The sequence below is a fragment of the Populus alba genome, chromosome 10 (genome assembly GCF_005239225.2).
Source record: "Populus alba chromosome 10, ASM523922v2, whole genome shotgun sequence".
Taxonomy (NCBI): Eukaryota; Viridiplantae; Streptophyta; class Magnoliopsida; order Malpighiales; family Salicaceae; genus Populus; species Populus alba.
The window spans coordinates 6,532,676-6,554,105 of record NC_133293.1 but is presented as its reverse complement, the minus strand read 5'-3'; the positions used below and the strand labels follow the sequence as shown (position 1 = coordinate 6,554,105).

The 21,430-nt window shown below is 29.3% G+C and overlaps 1 protein-coding gene and 1 pseudogene across 1 annotated transcript; one reads left to right on the top strand and one right to left on the bottom strand.

Annotated features, from left to right (window-relative positions):
• The first annotated feature begins 8,454 nt into the window (after nucleotides 1-8,454).
• On the top strand, nucleotides 8,455-9,731 carry LOC118045461 (probable disease resistance RPP8-like protein 4; annotated as a pseudogene).
• Nucleotides 9,732-12,759: 3,028 nt separating this feature from the next.
• LOC118045457 (L-tryptophan--pyruvate aminotransferase 1) lies at nucleotides 12,760-15,946 on the bottom strand. The gene is made up of 5 exons (XM_035054104.2): nucleotides 15,786-15,946; nucleotides 15,270-15,573; nucleotides 13,648-13,928; nucleotides 13,196-13,488; nucleotides 12,760-13,079 (listed from the first exon to the last, which is right to left on the bottom strand). The coding sequence occupies exons 1-5, from the start codon at nucleotides 15,890-15,892 to the stop codon at nucleotides 12,874-12,876; spliced, it is 1,191 nt and encodes a 396-aa protein (XP_034909995.1). The 5' UTR covers nucleotides 15,893-15,946; the 3' UTR covers nucleotides 12,760-12,873.
• Nucleotides 15,947-21,430: the final 5,484 nt, after the last annotated feature.

Below are 21,430 nucleotides of genomic sequence, written 5' to 3'. Positions count from 1 at the left end.
TAAAAGCAGGTTTTAAAATGACCCTGCAACATCTTGTGGATGAAAAACTAGTAAAATAAACTAAAAGATTTTTGTAGATACTAGTCGTTCCCTAGACATAAGACAACCGTGAATTGCACTATAGGATAGCGATGCATTTTTTGTTTTTATATTGTTCAACAAGAACAAAAAAGTTTATTTTGGTACCTAAATTTTTGAAGTTTTACATATTTTGTCTGGTAATGCATTTTTTACATACTTTAGGTGCACCCGGGCTTTATTTTTTATGCCCATTACCTTTTTCTTCTCTTTTCAATCAATTTTTTGTCTTAAAAAAACAGAATAAAATTATATTCTAAATAAAATTATTGAGATGATATTAAAACCATTATCATGTTGTGATATAATTTTTAAATAAAATTATAGCTTTTATGGTAATATTAATAATTATTTTATAAATGATAGACATCAATAACTGCGAATTAAATTAATTTTGCCTTAACAACAAATTTTTAAAACTCATAAAATTGTAGCTAATGGAGTGATTGTTGGAGAGGTTTATATTTTTCATTACAAAACTAATAAATCTAGAAAAGATGAATTATTTTGTGTAAGAATTTTTAGGCCTATAAAAAAGGGATTTGTGCTTGTGATAATTATCTAGTATTGGAGATGAAAAGAAATAACCAAAATTTTAAAGGAATAAATATAATGATAATTTGATTGTCAGTGCGGTAATAAATAGGAGCAACATGGGATCATTCCTTTCAAAACCAGAAAGAAGAATTTATTAAAGGGGAAATAAGAAATATTTTGTTATTCCTAAGAGGGGATTCTTTCTAATTGTTGGTGTTCCTATGATTTCTTATATTTAGATGTGATTTGTTAACAATAATAAATAAAAATAATAAAAAATAGAAAGAAATTCATGTCTGGATCAGTGTTTTAAAACTTGGACCAGTCCGGCGGGTCGACCCGAGACCCGGCCGACCCAGGCATGGGACCGGTCCGGGTGGAGGCCAAAACCCGCTTGGGAATTGGCCCGGTCAGACCTGGTCGACCCGGGATCCGGTCCACCCGGCCAGATCCGGGTGAAACCCGGTGAACTTTTTTTTTGTTTTCCCTGTCATTAAACGACGTAGTTTAATGACATCTGAAGACTAAAATCCTAAAACCAGTGCTAAGAGATGACAATACCAATAACCAAACACGACACATTGAACACAAACTCCAAAAGATTCCTGCAACAACAGTACACTTTTGTCATACGTGTGGGCTTTTAATTATATCATATCATCTTCTCTACTTTTATTATTTCTATGCCTGTCCTGTTTTTCTATGTGTGTGTCCTTTCCTGTTATCAAGAGAGAGATAATTTGTTTTTATATTTTAAAAATAATTAATTTTTTTTATTTTTTTTAATGTTTTTACATATACTAATATTAAGAATAATTTTATAAAAATAAATATATATATTATTTTAATATATTTTTAAATAAAAAATAATTTAAAAAAACAATCACTCCTATTTTTTCATTACATCTAAAGGCCCTGCGAGTAAAATAGCAAGAGGAGAGGGTAAGAAAAGAAGCAGAACTTTGTACTTCTGTTTTTTAACAGTAAAAGGTATTTTCCAACCAGTTTTTAAACGTTATTGTAATTTTCTTTTATTGCATCGGTTTTGTTTAGTTCATCAGTGGGGTGAGTTACCGTCTAAAAATTACGTTGTTTTAAAAAATATTTTTAAAAAAAATTGAATTGAAATTCGATAAGATCATGGGTTTATTTATTGAATTGACTGGATGACAAGAAAATAATTTTTACATAATTTAATTTAAAATATAATTAAAACAGTGTTTTCTAAATATTTAAAATATTATTTTATCTTGTTTAGTAGGATTATTAATACTTATATTGTGTTTACCTTCACTTTTAATATGTAGGAATTATTGGAAAGGATGAAATTATAATCCAATTAATGTTGAGACAATTTTTGACATTGAAAATTGGATGGTCGAAGATGACCCATCAATCTTGACAACGAAAGAAGTAGAGAGTTTTCACCAAGCTCTATCAACTATGACCTTACAAGATACTTTAGATGATGGTAATTAATGATTAATTATTTAATGATAAATATTATTTAAAATAAAGTTTTGTTTAACACATAATATTTATGTCTTAATTATGTTTGAAATGTAGATGTCATAAATGTTAATGATATTGAAGATGATTGTGACGATGAAGTTTCAAAGGAGCATGCTGATGATTGATTAGGTGTTGACGAGATTGGCTCCATTCTATCGACATTTGATCCAAATTTTTCTTCCATGAAGACAAAAGAACCTAATCATTAGTGAATGTGTTAATTCAACATAAGTGAATGTGTTGTTGTTTTAAATATTTTAGAATTTATGTTGTTGGATGTTTTGTTTTAAATATTTTAGAATTTATGTGGTTGGATGTTTTGTTTTAAATATTTTATAATTAATATTTGGTTTATGTTGTTGGTTTATAATTTATATTTGGTTTGTGTTTTGGATATTGAATTAAATTTATGTTGTTGGTTTATAATTTAAATTTGGCTTATGTAAGTGTTGCATTGTAATTAGTTATGTGTTTTTTTTTATATAGTTTTTTTGGGTTGACCCGGGTCAACCCATCTGACCCGTGACCCGTTCACTTAACCGGGTTAATGACCAGGTCGGATTTCAAAACTATGGTCCGGATCGTATATCAGCATCCAATTATAAAAAAAAATGAAAAAAGAAAAGGTTCCATCATAACTCATATAGATACAAATAGTAGAAGCAAGAATATCTGAAATATTTCATTTCTGAGCAGAAACTTGATTTTTCTTCCTGAAGGGTTGTAGAACATTTCCACACTTCAAGATCTGTGTTTCTGCCCCTGGAATCCAGAACTTAAAAGGAGATTGATGGGTGAAGAGAATTACAAGATCAAGCTGTTAAACTAATTGAGATCAAACACAAAGCGGAGGCTAGAATTCTGAATAATGTGTTTATTATGAATGCTTAGCCTTAACCTAAATACAAATAAAGTATATATAGGTTAAACTGAAAGTACTATTCTACCCTTAATAAATAAGACAACATAAATATTATTTAACATCTCCCCTCAAACTCATGATGCGGCAGCTACAAGCATCGAGAGTTTGCCAACTAGAAAACGAAAACGAGATATGGAATGCGCCTTGGTAAAGAAATCTGCAATCTGCAATGAAGAAGGAACAAAAGGCAAAGTAATGGTTCCATGCTTGAGATGATGACGAGTAAGATGACAATCGATTTCAATGTGCTTAGTCCACTCATGAAAAACCGAGTTGTGAGCAATCTGAATAGAACTCTGGTTGTCACAATACATAGGAGTAGGATGAGAAAAGGAAACTCCCATATCAGCAAGTAACCAACGTAACCAAATAATCTCTTTGGTAGTAGATGTCATGGCACGATATTCTGCTTCGGTGGATGATTGAGAAACAATAGATTGTTTCTTGCTCTTCCAAGAAATAAGAGAATCACCTAAAAAGATACAAAACCCGGTAACAGACTTGCGATCTGTGGGATCACTACCATGATCAGCATCAGAGTATGCACGCAACTCCAAGGAAGAGGTGGATGAAAGTAAAAGACTTTGAAAAACTGTACCCCGAAGATATCGTAAAATACGAAGAACAGCTGCCCAGTGAACAGTAGTAGGAGAAGCAACAAACTGACTAACAACATGAACAACATATGCAATATCTGGACGAGTAATGGTGAGATATACCAAACTCCCAACAATAGTGCGGTATAAAGTAAGATCTATCAAAGGTAAACCATCAGAAGAAGAGTACCTTGCGTTAACCTCAATAGGAGTATCCACAGTCTTGTTATCAGTAAGTCTAACCCGCTCAAGAATATCTGCAACATATTTCGACTGAGAAAGAAGGTAACCTCTAGGTGAGTATGCTACCTCAATACCCAGGAAATATCTAAGATAACCCAAATCCTTCATCTCAAATCGTCTAGCCAATTTTGTCTTTAAAACTGAAATACCATCAATGTCATCACCAGTAATAATCATGTCATCAACATATAAAGACAGAATGATACGACCTGCATCAGTGCACTTAATAAAAAGAGCAGAATCATGACTGCTAGAAACAAAGCCAAGTGACGAGATCATAATAGAGAATTTCTCAAACCAAGCACGGGGTGCTTGTTTGAGACCATATAATGCTTTCTTAAGCTTACAAACATATCCAGAGTCAACTGAAATACCAGGAGGAGGTGCCATATAAACTTCTTCTTGAAGATCTCCATTCAAGAAGGCATTTTTAACATCAAGTTGAGAAATATGCCATTGACGAATCGAAGCTACAGCAATAAGAGTACGAATAGTAGTCATTTTTGCAACCGAAGCAAATGTCTCCTTATAGTCCATATCATACTGTTGAGAGTATCCTTTGGCAACCAACCGAGCTTTATATCGCTCAATAGACCCATCAGAATTAGTCTTGATCTTATACACCCAACGACAACCAACAACACTCTTACCAGGAGGTAGAGGAACCAAATCCCAAGTATCTGTCTTATGCAAAGCAGAAAGTTCCTCATCCATAGCTTGCTGCCAAAGCGGATCAAGAATTGCCTCTTTATAGGAAGAGGGCTCAACAAGACAATGAATAGAGGCTAAAAAGGAAGTAAATGATGAAGAATAACAAGAATAAGCAAAATCTGGTAGTTTTGTGGACTTACGAATACGGATGGACTGACGTGGAGGTGGATCCACAATCTCAGATGAAGTTTGAGGGGCTGTAGATGAGAATGGAGCTTCAGGTGTGCCAGAGAGTAAAGTACCAGTACCTGCAGAGTTATGAGTACAAATTGATCGAACATGGGGAGAGCTATCATCACCAGAATCCTCAGAAAATGGATCTATACTAATAAGATCAGATTTAGTCAGGCTATGAGTAGTGGATGGAATAGAAAAGAAAGGTATATGCTCAAGGAAGACAACATGACGAGACATATAAAGTTTCTGAGTTATTGGATCAAAACAACGATAACCCTTTTTACCTTCACCATAGCCCAAAAAGACACAAATAGCGGATCGAGAGGATAGCTTACTTCGTTCTACATGAGGACGAAGAACGAAACAAGTACAACCAAAGACTCTAAATGAGGAATAATCAGGGACATACCCATATAACTTTTCAAAAGGAGATAGACCCGAACTATGAGAAGATGGAATTGTATTAATCAAGCTTACAGCAATAAGAACAGCTTCTCCCCAAAACTCACTAGGAACAAAAGCAGACAACAAGAGAGAACGAGCAGTTTCGACAATGTGCCTATGTTTTCTTTCAGCAACACCATTTTGCTCAGGAGTATCTGTACATGAAGTTTGGTGGATGGTTCCATCTAGGGCAAGCAATTGGCAAAATTTATTAGAAGTGTATTCCCCACCCAAATCACACTTAAAGCATTTGATCACAGTAGAATATTGAGTTTAAATAAGAGCTCGAAAAGCTGCATATATCTCAAAGAATTCAAAACGATTTTTCATTAAAGAACACACACACACACACATATATATAAATCCTTCCCACAACAAAGTACAAGTGAAATAGCTATTAAAAACTAGCCAGTGTAGGTTTGATAGAGAGGATATTGGGCTGGTATATCATATTATTAATGTTATCAACTATTGCCACTATATACTAAAAAATAACAACAGTGCATTATTGTGCTCAATTTGGATGGGACTTTTCAAGAATAATGTTGTTTTCTTTTATTTTGGTCATCGATGATGATGATGATGATGCATATTCTTGCAAGTTAAATTTGAATTTGCTTCTCTTTGTATGTTGATTGTTCTAAAGATAAAGAATTTGAATTTATAATTAAAAAAAATTAAAAAAACAAGGACCAAAATAAATAATAAAAATATTATCTATTGTCCGAAAGACACGTAAAAATCTAGTTTCATCCTTAAAGTTTAATTTATGCATATTTGATCTCTATAGTCTTAGAATTATATGTTTCAATCTTGAACTTCTTTTTTTATTTATTTATTTTAGTCTTTGAGTGTTGAGAGATGTTAGAAAAAAAGAAAAGAAAAGAAAAGGTCGGCCAGTTAGTCACATTCTTGTTATGAAAAAAATCAATTTTGATATTAATAAGTTTGTCTTATAAAAATAAGTTCTATGAAGATGATTTAGAACTTTTATCTAATCGAAAACACAGATTGAGGCTTAGAAAGTTTATTTATTTATTTATTTGGTTTGATTTTAGATGTTTAAATAGATTTGAGGGTGTTTTGGGGTTAAAATGAGTTTGATGAGGTTCTTAAAATGTTTTCAAGTAAAAATAAATTAAAAAATAGTTTTTGAAGTTGTAAAACTCATACTTTAAATTCAAATCATCATAGATGGTCAAAATTCAAACTAGAATGTGGTGCCTATTGTTTCTTAATAAAAAACAATTATTAGAAAAAATAAAGCATGGAATAAAAGATTTTTTATGGTAAAATGAACCATTACTTTGTGAATTATGATATAAGAAGGTAATATGCAATTTTTTTTCAAATGTTCATAAATATTAAATGAGAATAAAACTATTTGTTATTTTTTATTATATATACTTTTTTACATAATTTTGATGATTAATTATTCTTTTATGTTTTTCTTCTATTGTGTACAAATTATTGATTCATGATTTTTATATTTTTTTAATGAAAATTTCTTTTCAAAATCATAATAAATCTTTATTTAAAAAAACAATACTTCTATTAAAAAACATGTTTTCTGGAAACAAAAAAGAAATGCATGAATAATAAAAGCAATTTTTAATTGAAAATGATACATTTTTTTTTCTTTTATAATTCAAATCATTAATATTTTTATGAATATTTATTTTAATTATTTTTAGTTTTTATTCAAAAACATGCTACCAATTAAAAAAAAAACATGTTCTTTGTCAAACAAAAATACATGAATAAAAAATGAAAAACTCACCTAACAAAATATTTTTTTTTCTGTTAGTTTTGGTCTTCAAATTTCATTTTTATAATATTTCATACCCTATTAAGAGAGGAGAGAAAAAAAATTCTCACTAATTCATATTTATTGCACAAAACAATCAATGAGTTCGTCTTCTTAGAGAGAAAATGTGAAATGAAGGTGACTTTTCTCTTTAACTATACTAAAAAGTAGATCAAAACATTGTATTATAGCTTTGGTATTGTTCAAGCATTGATAAAACCTATGAAATCTCTATTGTTCGGTAAGAAACAAAACACTATTCATTTCATACTTTGATCATTGTAGTTTTTAAATTTTTTTTCATCATATTCAATCCATGTAATTTTTGTTTTGTTTATTTTAGTTTTCAAACTTTATTTTCACACATTTTTATTATAATTTCAAAATATTTTTGTTCCTAAATTTTAAGAGAGGAGAAAGAAAGTTGTTGAAAAAAAAAAAGATAGATATTTTAGCTAGCCATGAAAGAGACTAATCTTGGTGTTAAAAACTTCATTTCAATTATAATTTCAATTATTAGAAATTTTTATTGAATTTCTTTAAGTTTTTATTGAAAAAAACCATGTTGTTGATAAAAAAAAAATCATGGCTATGTAAAATTATTGAAATTATTTCAAGTATTTATTTTAATAGTCATAAAATCAAATAAAAGTAGGTCTTAAAATGACCTTACGACATCATGTGGATAACAAACTAGTAAACTAAACTAAAATTGAGAATAAAATTGTATTTTCATCGCATTTTATTTGCGTGTTACTTTTTTTCTTCTTTTCAATCAGTTTTTTGTCTTAAAAGATAGAGAATAAAATTGTATTCTAAATAAAATTATTGAGATGATATTAAAAACATTATCATGCCGTGCTACAATTTTTAAATAAAATTATAGTTTTTTATAGTAATATTAATAGTTGTTTTATAAATGATAAACATCAACAACTGCAAATTAAATTAATTTTTTTTTTAATGATAATTTTTTAAATTCATAAAATCAAAGCTGATGAAGTGATTGTTGGAGAGGTTTCAAAACTCTATACTTTTTATTACAAAACTAATAAATCTAAAAAAGATGAATTATTTTATGTAAGAATTTTTAGGCCTATAAAAATAGGATTTGTGCTTCTATAATTATTTTGTATTGGAGATGAAAAGAAAGAACCAAAAATTTTTTAAAAAATAAAAATAATGGTAATTTGATTTCCAGCGTGGTAATAAATAGGAGCAACATGGGATCACTCCTTTTAAAACCAAAAAGAAGAATTTATTGAAGGGGAAATAAGAAATATTTTGTTATTCCTAAGAGTGGATTTTTTTTTTTTTAATTGTTGGTGGTCCTATAATTTTTTATATTTAGACGTGATTTGTTAATAATGATAAATAAAGATAATAAGGAATAGAAAAAAATTAATCACCTGGATTTTTAATAAGGAATGCTTCAAGAAGAAGAACAAGGGACTAGAGTAGAAGTCCCTGCCTCGTATCTCCAGTTATGTATTCTTAAATTGGAGAAACAAGAATTTGTTTCTAAAACTGCAAACTCACCTGTGCGTTTAGGGATCAGAGATGATGGAAGGGATATCTATCCTAACGTTGAAGGCCTTTCACGGGCCTATATGAGAAATGTTTGTGCTATGCTCTGCTCCAATGATAGAGTGCTTACCTGATGAATTGGGAGACTTGATTCACCTGAGGTACTAAGGCTTGGTTGGCTCAAATCTAAATGAGCTTTCAGGGACTTTAGGGAATCTTAAAAGACTGCAAACTTTGGATATAAGGTGGTGTCGACAACTACGCAAACTACCAATAGAAATTCTGCATATCCAACAGTTGAGACACCTTCTAATGTCCGACAGAGTTTTTGGTGGTGAAATTAGAGTTCCGAAGGGCATTGGAACATTGGTAAATCTTCACACTTTGTCTGGTATTTATGGTGGAGATGATATTGCCATGGAATTGATTGCCTTAACCCAGCTACGAGAGCTCGGCGTTAAGCGTGTGAGTGCCGATCATGCCAGTGAGCTGTTTGCAGCTATAAAGAAGATGGAGAACCTCACATCCCTATCGCTAGAAGCAGAGGAAAACTACTTTGATTAATTGAGATGCTTCCCAAATTGAAGCATCTTAAACTCTGCCATGCCTACAAGGCAAGGCACATTGGTAAAGAATTTTGCAATGCAGGTGGTTTCCCTGTGCTGGAAACTCTCACAATTGCTTCTGAGTTCCTGGCGGAATGGACTGAAATTGAAACCGGAGCTTTTCCACGTTTAAGATTTCTTTGTTTTCGTTGTAGAAACTTGATTTTTCTTCCTGAAGGGTTGCAGAACATTTCCACACTTCAAGATCTGCGTTTCCGCCCCTGGAATCCAGACCTTAGAAGGCGATTGATGGGTGAAGAGAATTACAAGATCAAGCATGTCCCAAATATTTGCCCGAGTTGGGATTGTTGATTTTCCAACCAAGAAATGGAAAAACATTAACCACGATAGTTTCCACAGGAAGTCTTTCAAGGATGAAATGCTTTTGCTTTACTCCTCAAATATCATCTCCTGCTTTCTGTTCATTTACTTCAATATTCCTCAAACATTAACCACGATAGTGTGCTATCCTCTACTGTCTTGTATACCTAAATGTGTGCAATCTCCAGCGGAGAAACCAGTGTACTAGACTCCAAAAAATCTATCTTGATGATGAACGATGTGTTTATCTATTTGCATTTCGTTAATATCTGGATTATTATCTAATTATTCTATAGAATTGCTCTTCTTGTAGATTTCTCTCTAAGGATTGAATCATTAGAAAATCGAGGAGACAGTTATATTGTTGGTTTTTTATTCTTGATTTTTTTCGCTTGGAAGTGGACTTGCTAGATAAGAAACACGTCTATTATATTGGCAACAGTTCATATAAATTATACATCCCATTCCGTGTTTACATAGAATCAAAGGCGTAGCAAATATTGTTTTTGCTTTTTATTTTATTCAATTAATTAATTTTACCTATAAGAAGGTAATATGCAATTTTAAAAAAAAAAAATGTTCATAAATATTAAATGAGAATGAAACTATTTTGTTATTTTATATTGTATAATTTTTACAGAATTTTGATGATTAATTATTCTTTTATGTTTTTCTTCTGTTGTGTACAAATTATTGATTCATGATTTTTATATTTATTTAATTAAATTTTCTTTTCAAAACATGATACATCTTTATTTAAAAAACAATACTTCTATTAAAAAACATGTTTTTTTGGAAACAATAAAGAAATACATGAATAATAAAAGCGATTTTTCATTCAAAAAGATACATTTTTACTTCATTTAATTCAAATCATTAATATTTTTATGTATATTTATTTTAATTTTTTTTAGTATTTATTCAAAAACATGCTACTAATTAAAAAAAAAACCTGTTCTTTTCAAACAAAAATGCATGAATAAGAAATGAAATACTCACCTAACAAAATATTTTTTTCTCCACAGTATAAGTCATTGTATTTTTTTTATATATAAATATCAATTTTAATTACCAAAAAACTAAATGGAAAAAGATTTTGAAAACCGCCACACAATGGAAAAAATTAGTAAATATATTAAAAGAGCTAGATTTTTTATTGCAACTCTGATATTGTTCAAATAGAAATAAAACATTGTAGATTACACGGTAAAAAAACAATGTAATCTTTATTGTTCACCTACAAATAAAACAATATTGATTGTATGCTCTAGTCTCTAAAGTTTTTAATTTTTGATCCGTTTAGTTTAAAATGATAGTTTTGGTCTTCAAACTTCATTTTTATGATATATAAGTCGTTATGTTTCGAGAGAAAGGAAAAAAAAACATTAAAAAAATAAAAAGGAGAGAGAAAGTCCTCACTCATTTATTTTTATCCCACAAAAAAAATTACTATTAATGTTAATGAGTTTGTCTTAAAAAAAAAAAGATTAATGAATATGCTTTTAGCTTTTAATTATCCCAAAAAGTAGATCAAAGCATTTTATTATAATTTTGGTATTGTTCAAGCACCGATATAACATGCGAAATCTCTATTGTTTATGAAACAAAACATTGTTTATTTTACACTTTGATTATAGGAGTTTTCAATTATTTTTTCTTATTCAATTCATGTAGTTCATTTTAGTCTTTTCATCACATTTTTGTTCCTAGATTCCGAGAGAGGAGAAAAATGTATTTTAAAGAGAAAATTCAATAAAGGTTGTATTTTTCCTCTATCTATGATGGAAAATGAAGATTGAGGCATGCAAAGCTTTTTTTTTAGGCTTGATTTATGATTTTTTTAAGTGATCAAAGAATATTTAGAATTGTAAATGAAGTTATTGAGGTTCCTAATATATTTTTTTAAGTAAAAAAAGTTAAGGTTTTGATTTTAGGAGTCCAAAAAACTCAAACTCTTCTAGTACTTGGAAATTATACTAAGGCTCCATTTGTTTGCAGGAAAGTGATTTCCTTTTGGAAAGTGAATTCCGAGGAAAGTGAATTCCAGGAAAGTATTTTCCAATGTTTGGCAGTGTTATGAAAAATGAACTGAAAAATAATTTATCAATGAATTAATTTTTTTTTCATGTTTATCTAATATATATATATATAATATTTAATATAAAATATTTAATCACTTACAATAAAAAAAATGATATCTAAAAATTATTTATAATGATGAATTTTTTTTTATTATATCCTATATTCATACATAGCTTATTAAAATAATGAGGAACAAATCTTACAAATTAAAAAGTTGAATGAGAATGAAATTGAAAAAAAATATATATAATTTCATAAATTATCTCAAATAAAAATAAATAATAATCAAAATAATAGAGATCAAATCTAAATTTTTTTAAAAAAAATGAAAGAGGAAGAAATTAAAATAATAATAATCAACATTTCATAAATTATTTCAAATAAAATAAGTAACAATCAAAAGAATGAGGACCAAATTTGATAGATAAAATTTTTTAATAAAAATATGATAAGGAAAAAGCAAATAGCAATTATAAAAATAAGGACCAAAGTTAATATAAAAATAAAATTTTAAGAGATGAAATTGAAAAATAAATATTCAAAACAAAATATATATACCAATCAAAAGTTTGAGGATTAAATTTAATATAATCAGCAAATAATGACATTTCTAAATTTTTCACAACTTCCAGAAAGTATTTTCCCCCTAAATTTTTCAGGAAAACACTTTCCTGAAAACCAAGCCAAATTTTCCTTTTACTGGAAAGTGTTTTCCATTGACTAACTTTCCTACTTGCAAACAAACACAAGAAAGTTTGGAAAGTGATTTCCCGAAAACCACTTTTTGGAAAACAAACACAGCTAAAGGGAAAACACTTTCATGAAAATCAAGTCAAATTTTTCTTTGTTTGAAATTGACTGGAAAGTGTTTTCCGTTGACCGGGAAGTATTTTCCGTTGACTAGAAAGTGTTTTCCGTTGACCGAAAAGTGTTTTCCGTTGACCAACTTTCCTAATGACAAACAAACACAGGAAAGTTTGGAAAATGATTTCCCGGAAACTACTTTCCGGAAAACAAACATGGCCTAATAGATAATATGTAGTATGTCTAAGCAGATAATGTGTTGTTTATTTATTTGATAGATTATATGTTTAAATTATACATCCCATTCCGTGTTTACATAGAATCAAAGACGTAGCAGATATTGTGTCTACATCGCATTAAAATTTGAATAAACCATCGGATGTACGAGTATGAACTACCCTGTATCCCTAGTTAGCCTAGATCCTACTGTGTCCTCTTAATGTTCTCTAATACAGGCGTGATAAGAACATTTTATTTGATGATAGAGCTTTCTTCTCGTCCCATGTATCAAGTCACTACATTTCCATTGGTATTGTCGATGATTGCTGATAACCTCTCCAAGAAAAGGTTAAAGGCTTCTGGTGGACTGAACATGCTTATTCTGACATGCTTTGGACTAGCCCCAAACCGCTCCCCACTTCTTGCTATTATCTGATGCTCTCTTAAACGACTCTCCCAGTCTATATCCTCCTTGCTGTGCAACCATGCAAAAGCTGTTTGCAGAAAAGCAAAATATGTTAGAAGAGCTTTTCAAATGAGCCTGCAATAAAGTTGGGGTGTCCTATTTCAAAAGTAACAAAAATAATATTGATCTAATTATGAGCATTACCAGGATTTGAATCCATGTACTTTCCGGTGAAGTTGCAGTAATCTCGTGGGTACTTTGGCAGACTGAAGACCCTGCTGTTCTTGACAACATTTCGCAATCTCTCCCACCTTTCTTTCAGAATGCTATGGCTATACTCAAAGAAGTTCTCTGAATCAGCAGTCCTACAACCTTCGCCAAGCACTCCAAGAATCTTCGCAGCTCGAATCTGAGATTCTTTAGATACACCGATGGAACTGATCTGCATGTATTCAGTCATCTTTCTAGCTACCTCTTTATCCTTAACAAGTGCCCAGCTTCAATTTGGAAACAAAATAATTAGCAGAAAGGAACAAGAATGAACTACAAATTAAACACAGGCAAAGAAGAATGATATATTGTTGCGATCTTCTTATTCCAACAACAAGTCATGCATTGCGACATTAATCTCTTTAACTAAAGAATGTCCTGCTCACCCAATCCGGGAACCAGCATGTCCGGTGCATTTGGAAAATGTGAACAGCATAATATCATGATCCAAGGGTTGAGTAATAGGCGTGTATTGTGGCCAGTAGTAGGCAAGGTCATAGACAAGCTTCCCTTCCCCACGGTTCACCACAGCTTCTCGGACAGCACCGTCAGGATTATTCGGCGAGGTTACGACCTCAATATAAGGTCCATCCTTATCAAAGGTGTGCGCATCTCCCTCCCATTTATAGAGTCCTGAACGCAGGAATTCTGCCTGATCTTTATATCCCTGCAGGCAATGAATATCACAGGCACATAAATGAATTAATCTTCCACGACGAATGAAGGGCGCCGGAGAATTGACCTGTCCTCTTTTTTTTCTTTTTTCTTTTCACCATAGACGCACCATGAGGTAAGAAACCAATACATGTCTTGAATTAGTATTTTGTCGGTCAAGTAACATGAACAGGAAATTAAGAAAACTTGCAATCACATTATGGATTAATTAATCACATATGCGTAAATAAATGCATGTGAATAAGCATGCAAGCAGTCAAGCATTTGCAACTCTGTTGATGCCCAATTGCATATGATATAATTAAATAAACTCAAGAACTTAGTGTTATAATATTAAGCAAGTGCACGAGGTTCTGCAGCAAAGTTTGTGGAAAATGTGGGTAACATGCAAAGTTGTCTGCTCCAAGGACCGCAACAGGGAGATGGATTTGCTATTTTCTAAGATGAAACATCTTTGTTCCTGCTCGCGTAGCAAACGCCAGGCGCAAGTTCTCCCAAGTTTTGACACAAACTAGACATGGTCATGTTACCTAAATCTTAGTTTCTCTTTAAGAAACATGTTTGTCGCCATGTCTTTTGTTACAAACAGCACTCCTTTTTATTTATTGATTAATGAGTTATTTTATTTGTAAGAAATACCATTAACGTGATGTTCTTATTAAATTAAGCACTTTCTTTTTCAGAAATAATCTTAATGATCTCGTACGTACGACTTTTTCACTCATGGCTGCCGGCCAAGCTTAATTTCCTTAACCAGGCAAAGATGGTTCTCTAAATAAATAAATACATGAGAAATTAAAAAAAAAAACTAAATTTAAGCAGTTCTGTTTTATGCAAGACAAATAAACAAAAAAAAAAAATTATATTAGATACTCTTGTTGGTTTGACTTTGACTTATCAAAACTGTCTTGGCTGGTTTCAGATCTCCTAGGTATACATCCTTAGAGAATCTGACTCCTCTAATGTCAGAGGTGACCCGCCTCATCATGTCAAAAAACTAAAATTAGAACGTTGATTTTGAAATTTATAATTTGAATTTTCTCAAATAAAAAAATAACTATTAATTTTAAAAATAAAAAAAGTTCTGCCCACCAAGTAAAATAAATCTCAAATACTGTGATTTAGATTAATATATAGATTTTCTTAATATAACGGATCATGCTATCCCTAACTTAAAGGGAGAGCTCATTCCAATCGTTTGAAGATCGTCATCGAGTTATTAAGCCAGTATTGAGTCTGGTTTTACGCCGTCAGATCAAGTGAAAGCATGTAAAGACTTGCACCGAATTATGTAAACTGAAAGAAGTTTGATGAGGAAGGGAGCGGTGGCTACCGAGTAAAAAGGAGCGGCAGCTACAAGACTGACGGGGTGGCGATCAGCCGGAGAAGAGAGAGCATACAGAGCAGCCATTAAGAGCTGTGTTGAACCTGTCCCAACCACGATGTGGCGATCCTCTGTTACTGCGTTTCCAACAACACGATGCAGTCGCTTTATGGCATCACCAAGTTGTGGCTGCAAAAACCAGCAAATGTTGCTAATATCACTGAAATAGCTCATCAAATCACACCCTTCAATCACCAACGTACACTTGTCTCCCATTTTCCTCCAGTATGGCTCGAACAACGTTGGATCTCCCCTGCATTTCCGCATAACACATCACTTCCTCGTACGTTAAGAAAAACTCTATCCCAGATAACAACACTACGTGATAATTATATCAAACTAAAACTGTTAAACCGTAAATGACTATAGCCAGGCCATTGCACCGGCGCAATGTAGCCACAACGAGGTGGTGTATGCTTTTAATTTCCGATAGAAAACAAAAGAATTTAATAAACGTGAACTTACTGATCTAGATTGATCATGGAATCCGGTGAGAGACTTGTCTTTGTGGGCTTAGTTGTCGTCGGAGAAGAGTTTTGGTTATTGGTTGCTCCATTCTCTAAACCTCCCATTTTTCTCTTCTCTTTTCTTCTCTTCTTTTGGTTTCCTCAACTACAGTCAGTGCTCGTGGTTTCTCGTATACGTGCTTTGATGGGCTATGCAAATACCTGTATTTATACTAAATTAATGAAGCGTCAGAAACTCTTTTTTTTTTTTTTTATTTCAATTCTGTATATGAGAGTACATGTTATATTATACGTGGGAGTGTTTTTATTCTTGCTTTGCTTTGCTTTTTTATTTTTATTATGTTACCAAGCATCTAGACTTTTGTAGTTATATTATTCTATATTTTCTCAAGAAAAGTTGCAAGATTATCTGTCAAATGCAATTTTGCTTGTTTCCATTCCATAATTATTCCTAACCCATATTAACATATTATCATTGATGGAAAGATACAATGAATTCAAAACATCATATGTGTTGTCTTAAAAAATTAGTTTGTTGTCAAAAATATTTTTTTAAAAAAATATTATTTTAATATATTTATAAGTAAAAAGCATTTTAAAAACAAAAATAACTATATTCTCAAACAGACCCTAAATTGTGATGATAACATTTAAGAATTTATTAGTTTTTTTTAACATACTAAACCGATATAAGGGGCGTATTTTTAATTTATCTAGAAAAAAAAATTCAATCTCAATACCCTCATTGTTGAAAAAAAAAAACTAACAACATATATAACGTTATTCACGGGCTCCAAAACCTGTCAAAACAGAATCTGATCACACACACATATACACACATGATATTTAAAATACACATAGCATAAATCATGAGAGATATTGTAGAAAATGAAGTTCCTAAATGAGAAATAAATGAGAAACAGGCAATATATCAACCAATGAATTCAGAGTGTATTTAAGAATGTGATCGAATCTTGCTTCTAATTAAGGGTTTTTAAAATTTTTATGTTTTTTAATTATTTTAATGTGTTGATATAAAAAATAAATTAAAAAAATTTATTTTAGAAAAGTTCAATTCCCAATCAATTTAATATTGAAGGATAAAATCATAAAAAATAATCAATTTAGAAAATAAGCCAAATAAAATTCAAGAAAGAACGGAAAAAAAAAAAAAAAAAAAAAAAACCTCGAGATAACCAAGGATATTTTTAAAATCAGTGAAAAATCAACAAAAAAAATAAATAAAAATAATAGAGCCTAGTTTCCAATTGAATAAATGATGAAGGACAAAATTAAAAAGAAAAATCAAGTAAACACAGACGAACCTTTTATATTTGGGTTGAACTCTAAATTCACAACCTTTAAAATCCTGGATATAGACTCAATATAGAAGCTAAATCCCTGACCAATTTAATATTGAAGGGTGAATCCAAAAGAAACTTGGGTATTTATTACTTGGACCATATTCGTGATTTATTTCCATACTTTAACAAATAAGAATTGGAAGGTTTAAATTCTCCAATTGTCACTTTTATCAGTTTTCTTAAATAGGAAAAACAAAACAGTTTAAAACACTTGTCAAAGTAAAAAAAAAAAAAAAAAAACAATAACAGTCAAAAGAATTAGAATCAAATTTTATAGGAAAAAGAGTTAAGGAAGATGAAATTATAAAAAAGTTAATTTAAAAAAACCATTTCAAACAAATCAAATAGAAATCAAAAGAATGAAAATCAAATTTCAAAGATTTAAAAAGTAAAAGGGGATGAAATTAAAAAAGAATTCTGATTTTATAAATTATTCAAAAAACATTATTACAAATATTGAAGGATGAATAAAAAAAATAACAATTTTAAAACTCACCCAAAGAAAATTCAACAAAGAACAAAAAAAAAAAAAAAACTTGAGATAAGTTGAGTCATTTAAAAAATAAGTGAAAAACTCTATAGAAAGCTAATAAATAACAGAGCTTAGTCTCCAATTGAATAACTATTAAATGATAAAATTAAAAAAACATGAGCTTAAAGAAATAATAAAAAAAACAAGCAAACATGAGTGAACCACTTAAAGTCAAGCTAATATCTAAAACTTGCAACCTATTTGATCCTAAACCCGAACACAATCAAGAAACTTAATTCATAACTAATTTGATATTGAAGGAAGAAATCGAAAAAAAATACAAATTTAAAAACTTTTTCAAAGTAAGAAAAATAGCAATCAAAAGAATGATAATTAAATTTGATAGGAAAATAAACTTAAGGAGAATGAAATAGTAAAAAAAATATTAAAAATAATCTCAAATAAAACAAATAGCAATCAATAAAATGAGATTCAAATTTGAAAGATAAAAAAAGTGGAAGAGGGGGATGAGACTGAAAAGGAATTCTAATTTTTATTATTATTCAAAATAAAATAAATAATAATTAAAAGGACAATGACCAAATGTTAAGAGAAAAAATTAAAGGGATTGGTCTGAAATTTTGAATAATTTGACTCAAAATTTGAGGTGGAGAGAGGAGGAGGAAAAACAAGAAATGGTTGTTAGTATCAAATACGAGGTGTGTTTAATGCATGTGTCATCCCGTCGTTGAGAGGATGCGAAGACCTTTTTAAAGCGTCATTAAATGTCGTGTTTGGTGACCAGACAAATTAGCAAGCACCAATTGAAAGGTATTGGGATCGTCCACTTGCTTGTGAGTGCCATACACGTGCTTAAAGGTTTTTTTAAAAATAATATTTAATAATAATCATATATAAAAAATGCCATGATTCTCCTTGATATTGAAAAACAAAAATGCCACAATAAAAGGACCAAAAGGCTCCTAAAAGAGAGTTTAGTGGAATATGTCATTTAACTATTTTTTAAAAAAATAAAAAAGACTAAAATGACCCTAAATATATATTAAATTTTTTTTAATTTGAGGGATAACTATATAATTTTATTGTGCATAAATAATAAGAAGATTAATACGCCCTTACATAATTAAAAATAAACAATTGTACCATGGTGAAAACATTACATTGCCCCTAATGTCTAAGATAAAGGTTTTATTGTTTAAGAAATTTTTTGATATTATGTTATTATAATAAACAGTGTTTAGATTCTTGATTTTAATTTTTTAAATTTAATTTGTTAGACTTTCCCTTTATTAATATTCAATATAAGTGTGCGTTTAGATTAGTATTATTAAGACAATTGATCTTTTTATTATTTTCATGCAGTTGATTCTCTCAATTTTACCTAAATTATTTTTTAAAATATTTTTTTTCTATTGCGTATGTTTTTTTCATTAGAAAAAGGCGTATAGCACATTCGAAAGTCCACCAACACATGATTTGCTTTGTGCAAGAAAACAGAAATCCATGACTGATGGTCGGTCGGCTTGAATATCATGTGCCATCAATGATGATGATGCATGTGCTATTCAATGATAAAACATGGGGCTTTTCAAACTTTCTTTGTATTTAGACTTGTTATTGTTAACAAAACAATTAAAAAATAAATAAATTAAAATATTGTTTCGGTCTCACGAGTGAGATGAAAGTTAAACAGCTGGCTTTCTTTTTTTCATTTTCATTTTTATTTTATTTTATCATACCTTTTTATATAGCCTATTTAGAAAACAATTAGGCTTGGAATTATAATAAAAATATAAAATTTAAAGATAAGAGATTAACAAGTAAAATATAAATAAAATATATAGCTAACCACACAATAGAAAAGTTCTATTTCATTTGTAATTATAAATTCAATACAATATTGATTAAGACTGTGTTTGTTTTTCACCTACTTTTGTGTTTGTAGTGAAATAAATATAGTAAGATATTTGATAACAAATTAAATTGTGTTTTGTAATGCGGGACCCACTAAAAAATTGAGTTTGAAAGGTAGTATTTATAAAGTAGTTTTTACATTTTTTTTTAACTGAGTTTCATAAAACCCTGTTTGTTTTTGCGTTTCAAAAGTGTTTTTTTTTAATTATTATTTATTTATTTTTTATTTGCTTCAAATTGATATATTTTTTGTGTTTTTAGATCATTTTAAAGTATTGATATCAAAAATAATTTTTTAAAAATAAAACATTAATTATTTTGATACATTTTCAAATAAAAAGCACTTTGAAAAACAACTGCAATCACATTTCTACCAAACATTTTATACATGTTTTTTACTACACATAAAATTCAACCATAATTTTTACTAAACACGTATCTAAATCTAACTAACCACAGCAAACTGTATTTTTTTTAAACAAACACTAGAATATGTTTGTTTTTGGTAGACCGTAAAATAAATAGTAAAAGTGAAAAAAGAAAAACATTTTCTTTTTCTATTTGATGAAAAATGGTATCTTTAAGTTAGCTTACATGTAAATTAAAACTAAGTCTATTCTTGAACAATTTAAAAAATTAATGTACTATTTCTTTTAAAATAAAATTTCCTTAGTGTTGATTTTAAGGTTTGAGTTTAGGAAGCACATAAGTGGAGCTAGTTTCCTAACCACTAAGTACATTTATTGCAATTATTATTTTCATAACTATGTGAACATTATAAAATCATTAAAATTAATTTTAACGATACTAAAATACAAATTAAATATATGAAATTGAATTATATTTTAGTATTAAAATGTTAGTGGCTAGTATATAGTTATTTGACCTACACTTTGCCACGGGTTGAATAATTTTTTTAAGAAAAATAAATAAATATTCAAGCTTTTCAAATGTCTTTTTTTTAATTGTAATTATAAATAAAAAATTCTATGTATGCATTTAATTAAATATATCAAGAACCATCGGTGCTAATAAATACAAAAAAATAAAGTATTAGTGTGTCTATTCAACTCATCTCGCTATAAGTTGAATATTTTTTTTTCTAACGCAAAATAATTGATGTGTAGGTGTTATTAGTATATTTTTTTAATCAGGTAAAAAATATAACTATAAACCAAAAGGTCGATACATATATATAATAAAATATAGTTAAGATTTTATGTGTTAATAAAAAAATATAAAATCTCAAGCTAATTTTTAATATGGCAGAAGAATAGAACAATGTTGCAATTACTATAATGAAACATCGTTTTTTTAATTTTTATATACTAATTTTTCAAAAAACTAAGTGTAAAGATCATTTATTAATACCCCTATATGTTCAAAATGATATCAAAAACTTATTAAATTTCCAAATATATCGATATTATTCATCCTAGTATCCTTAAGCTCTCTATAATCCCAGTAATGTTGATACCAATATAATCCCACTAATATTATTAGCCTCCATAACTTGAAATAGTTAATCATACTATAGTTAAATGAAAAGGTAGAAAAAGGAAAAACTAAAAAAATATTATAAAAAAAATGAAGATAAGAAAACAAAATTGTGATAAATAGGCTAAATATAGAAACAATATATATAAGAAAAGTTGTTTTCTAAAAAAAACCCATAAAATTACAACTTTTCCACCGCTGTAGAAAAAAATCACAAAATTTACAATTATGCCATTTCTACAAGAAACACACCATTTATTTAAAGAATTAATATGTTGGTGTTATTAACATATTTGTTTTTTAACATCAAGTAAAAAAAATAATCATGAATCAAAATTTATTAAAGATTATATACGTTAATAAAAAAAATAAAAA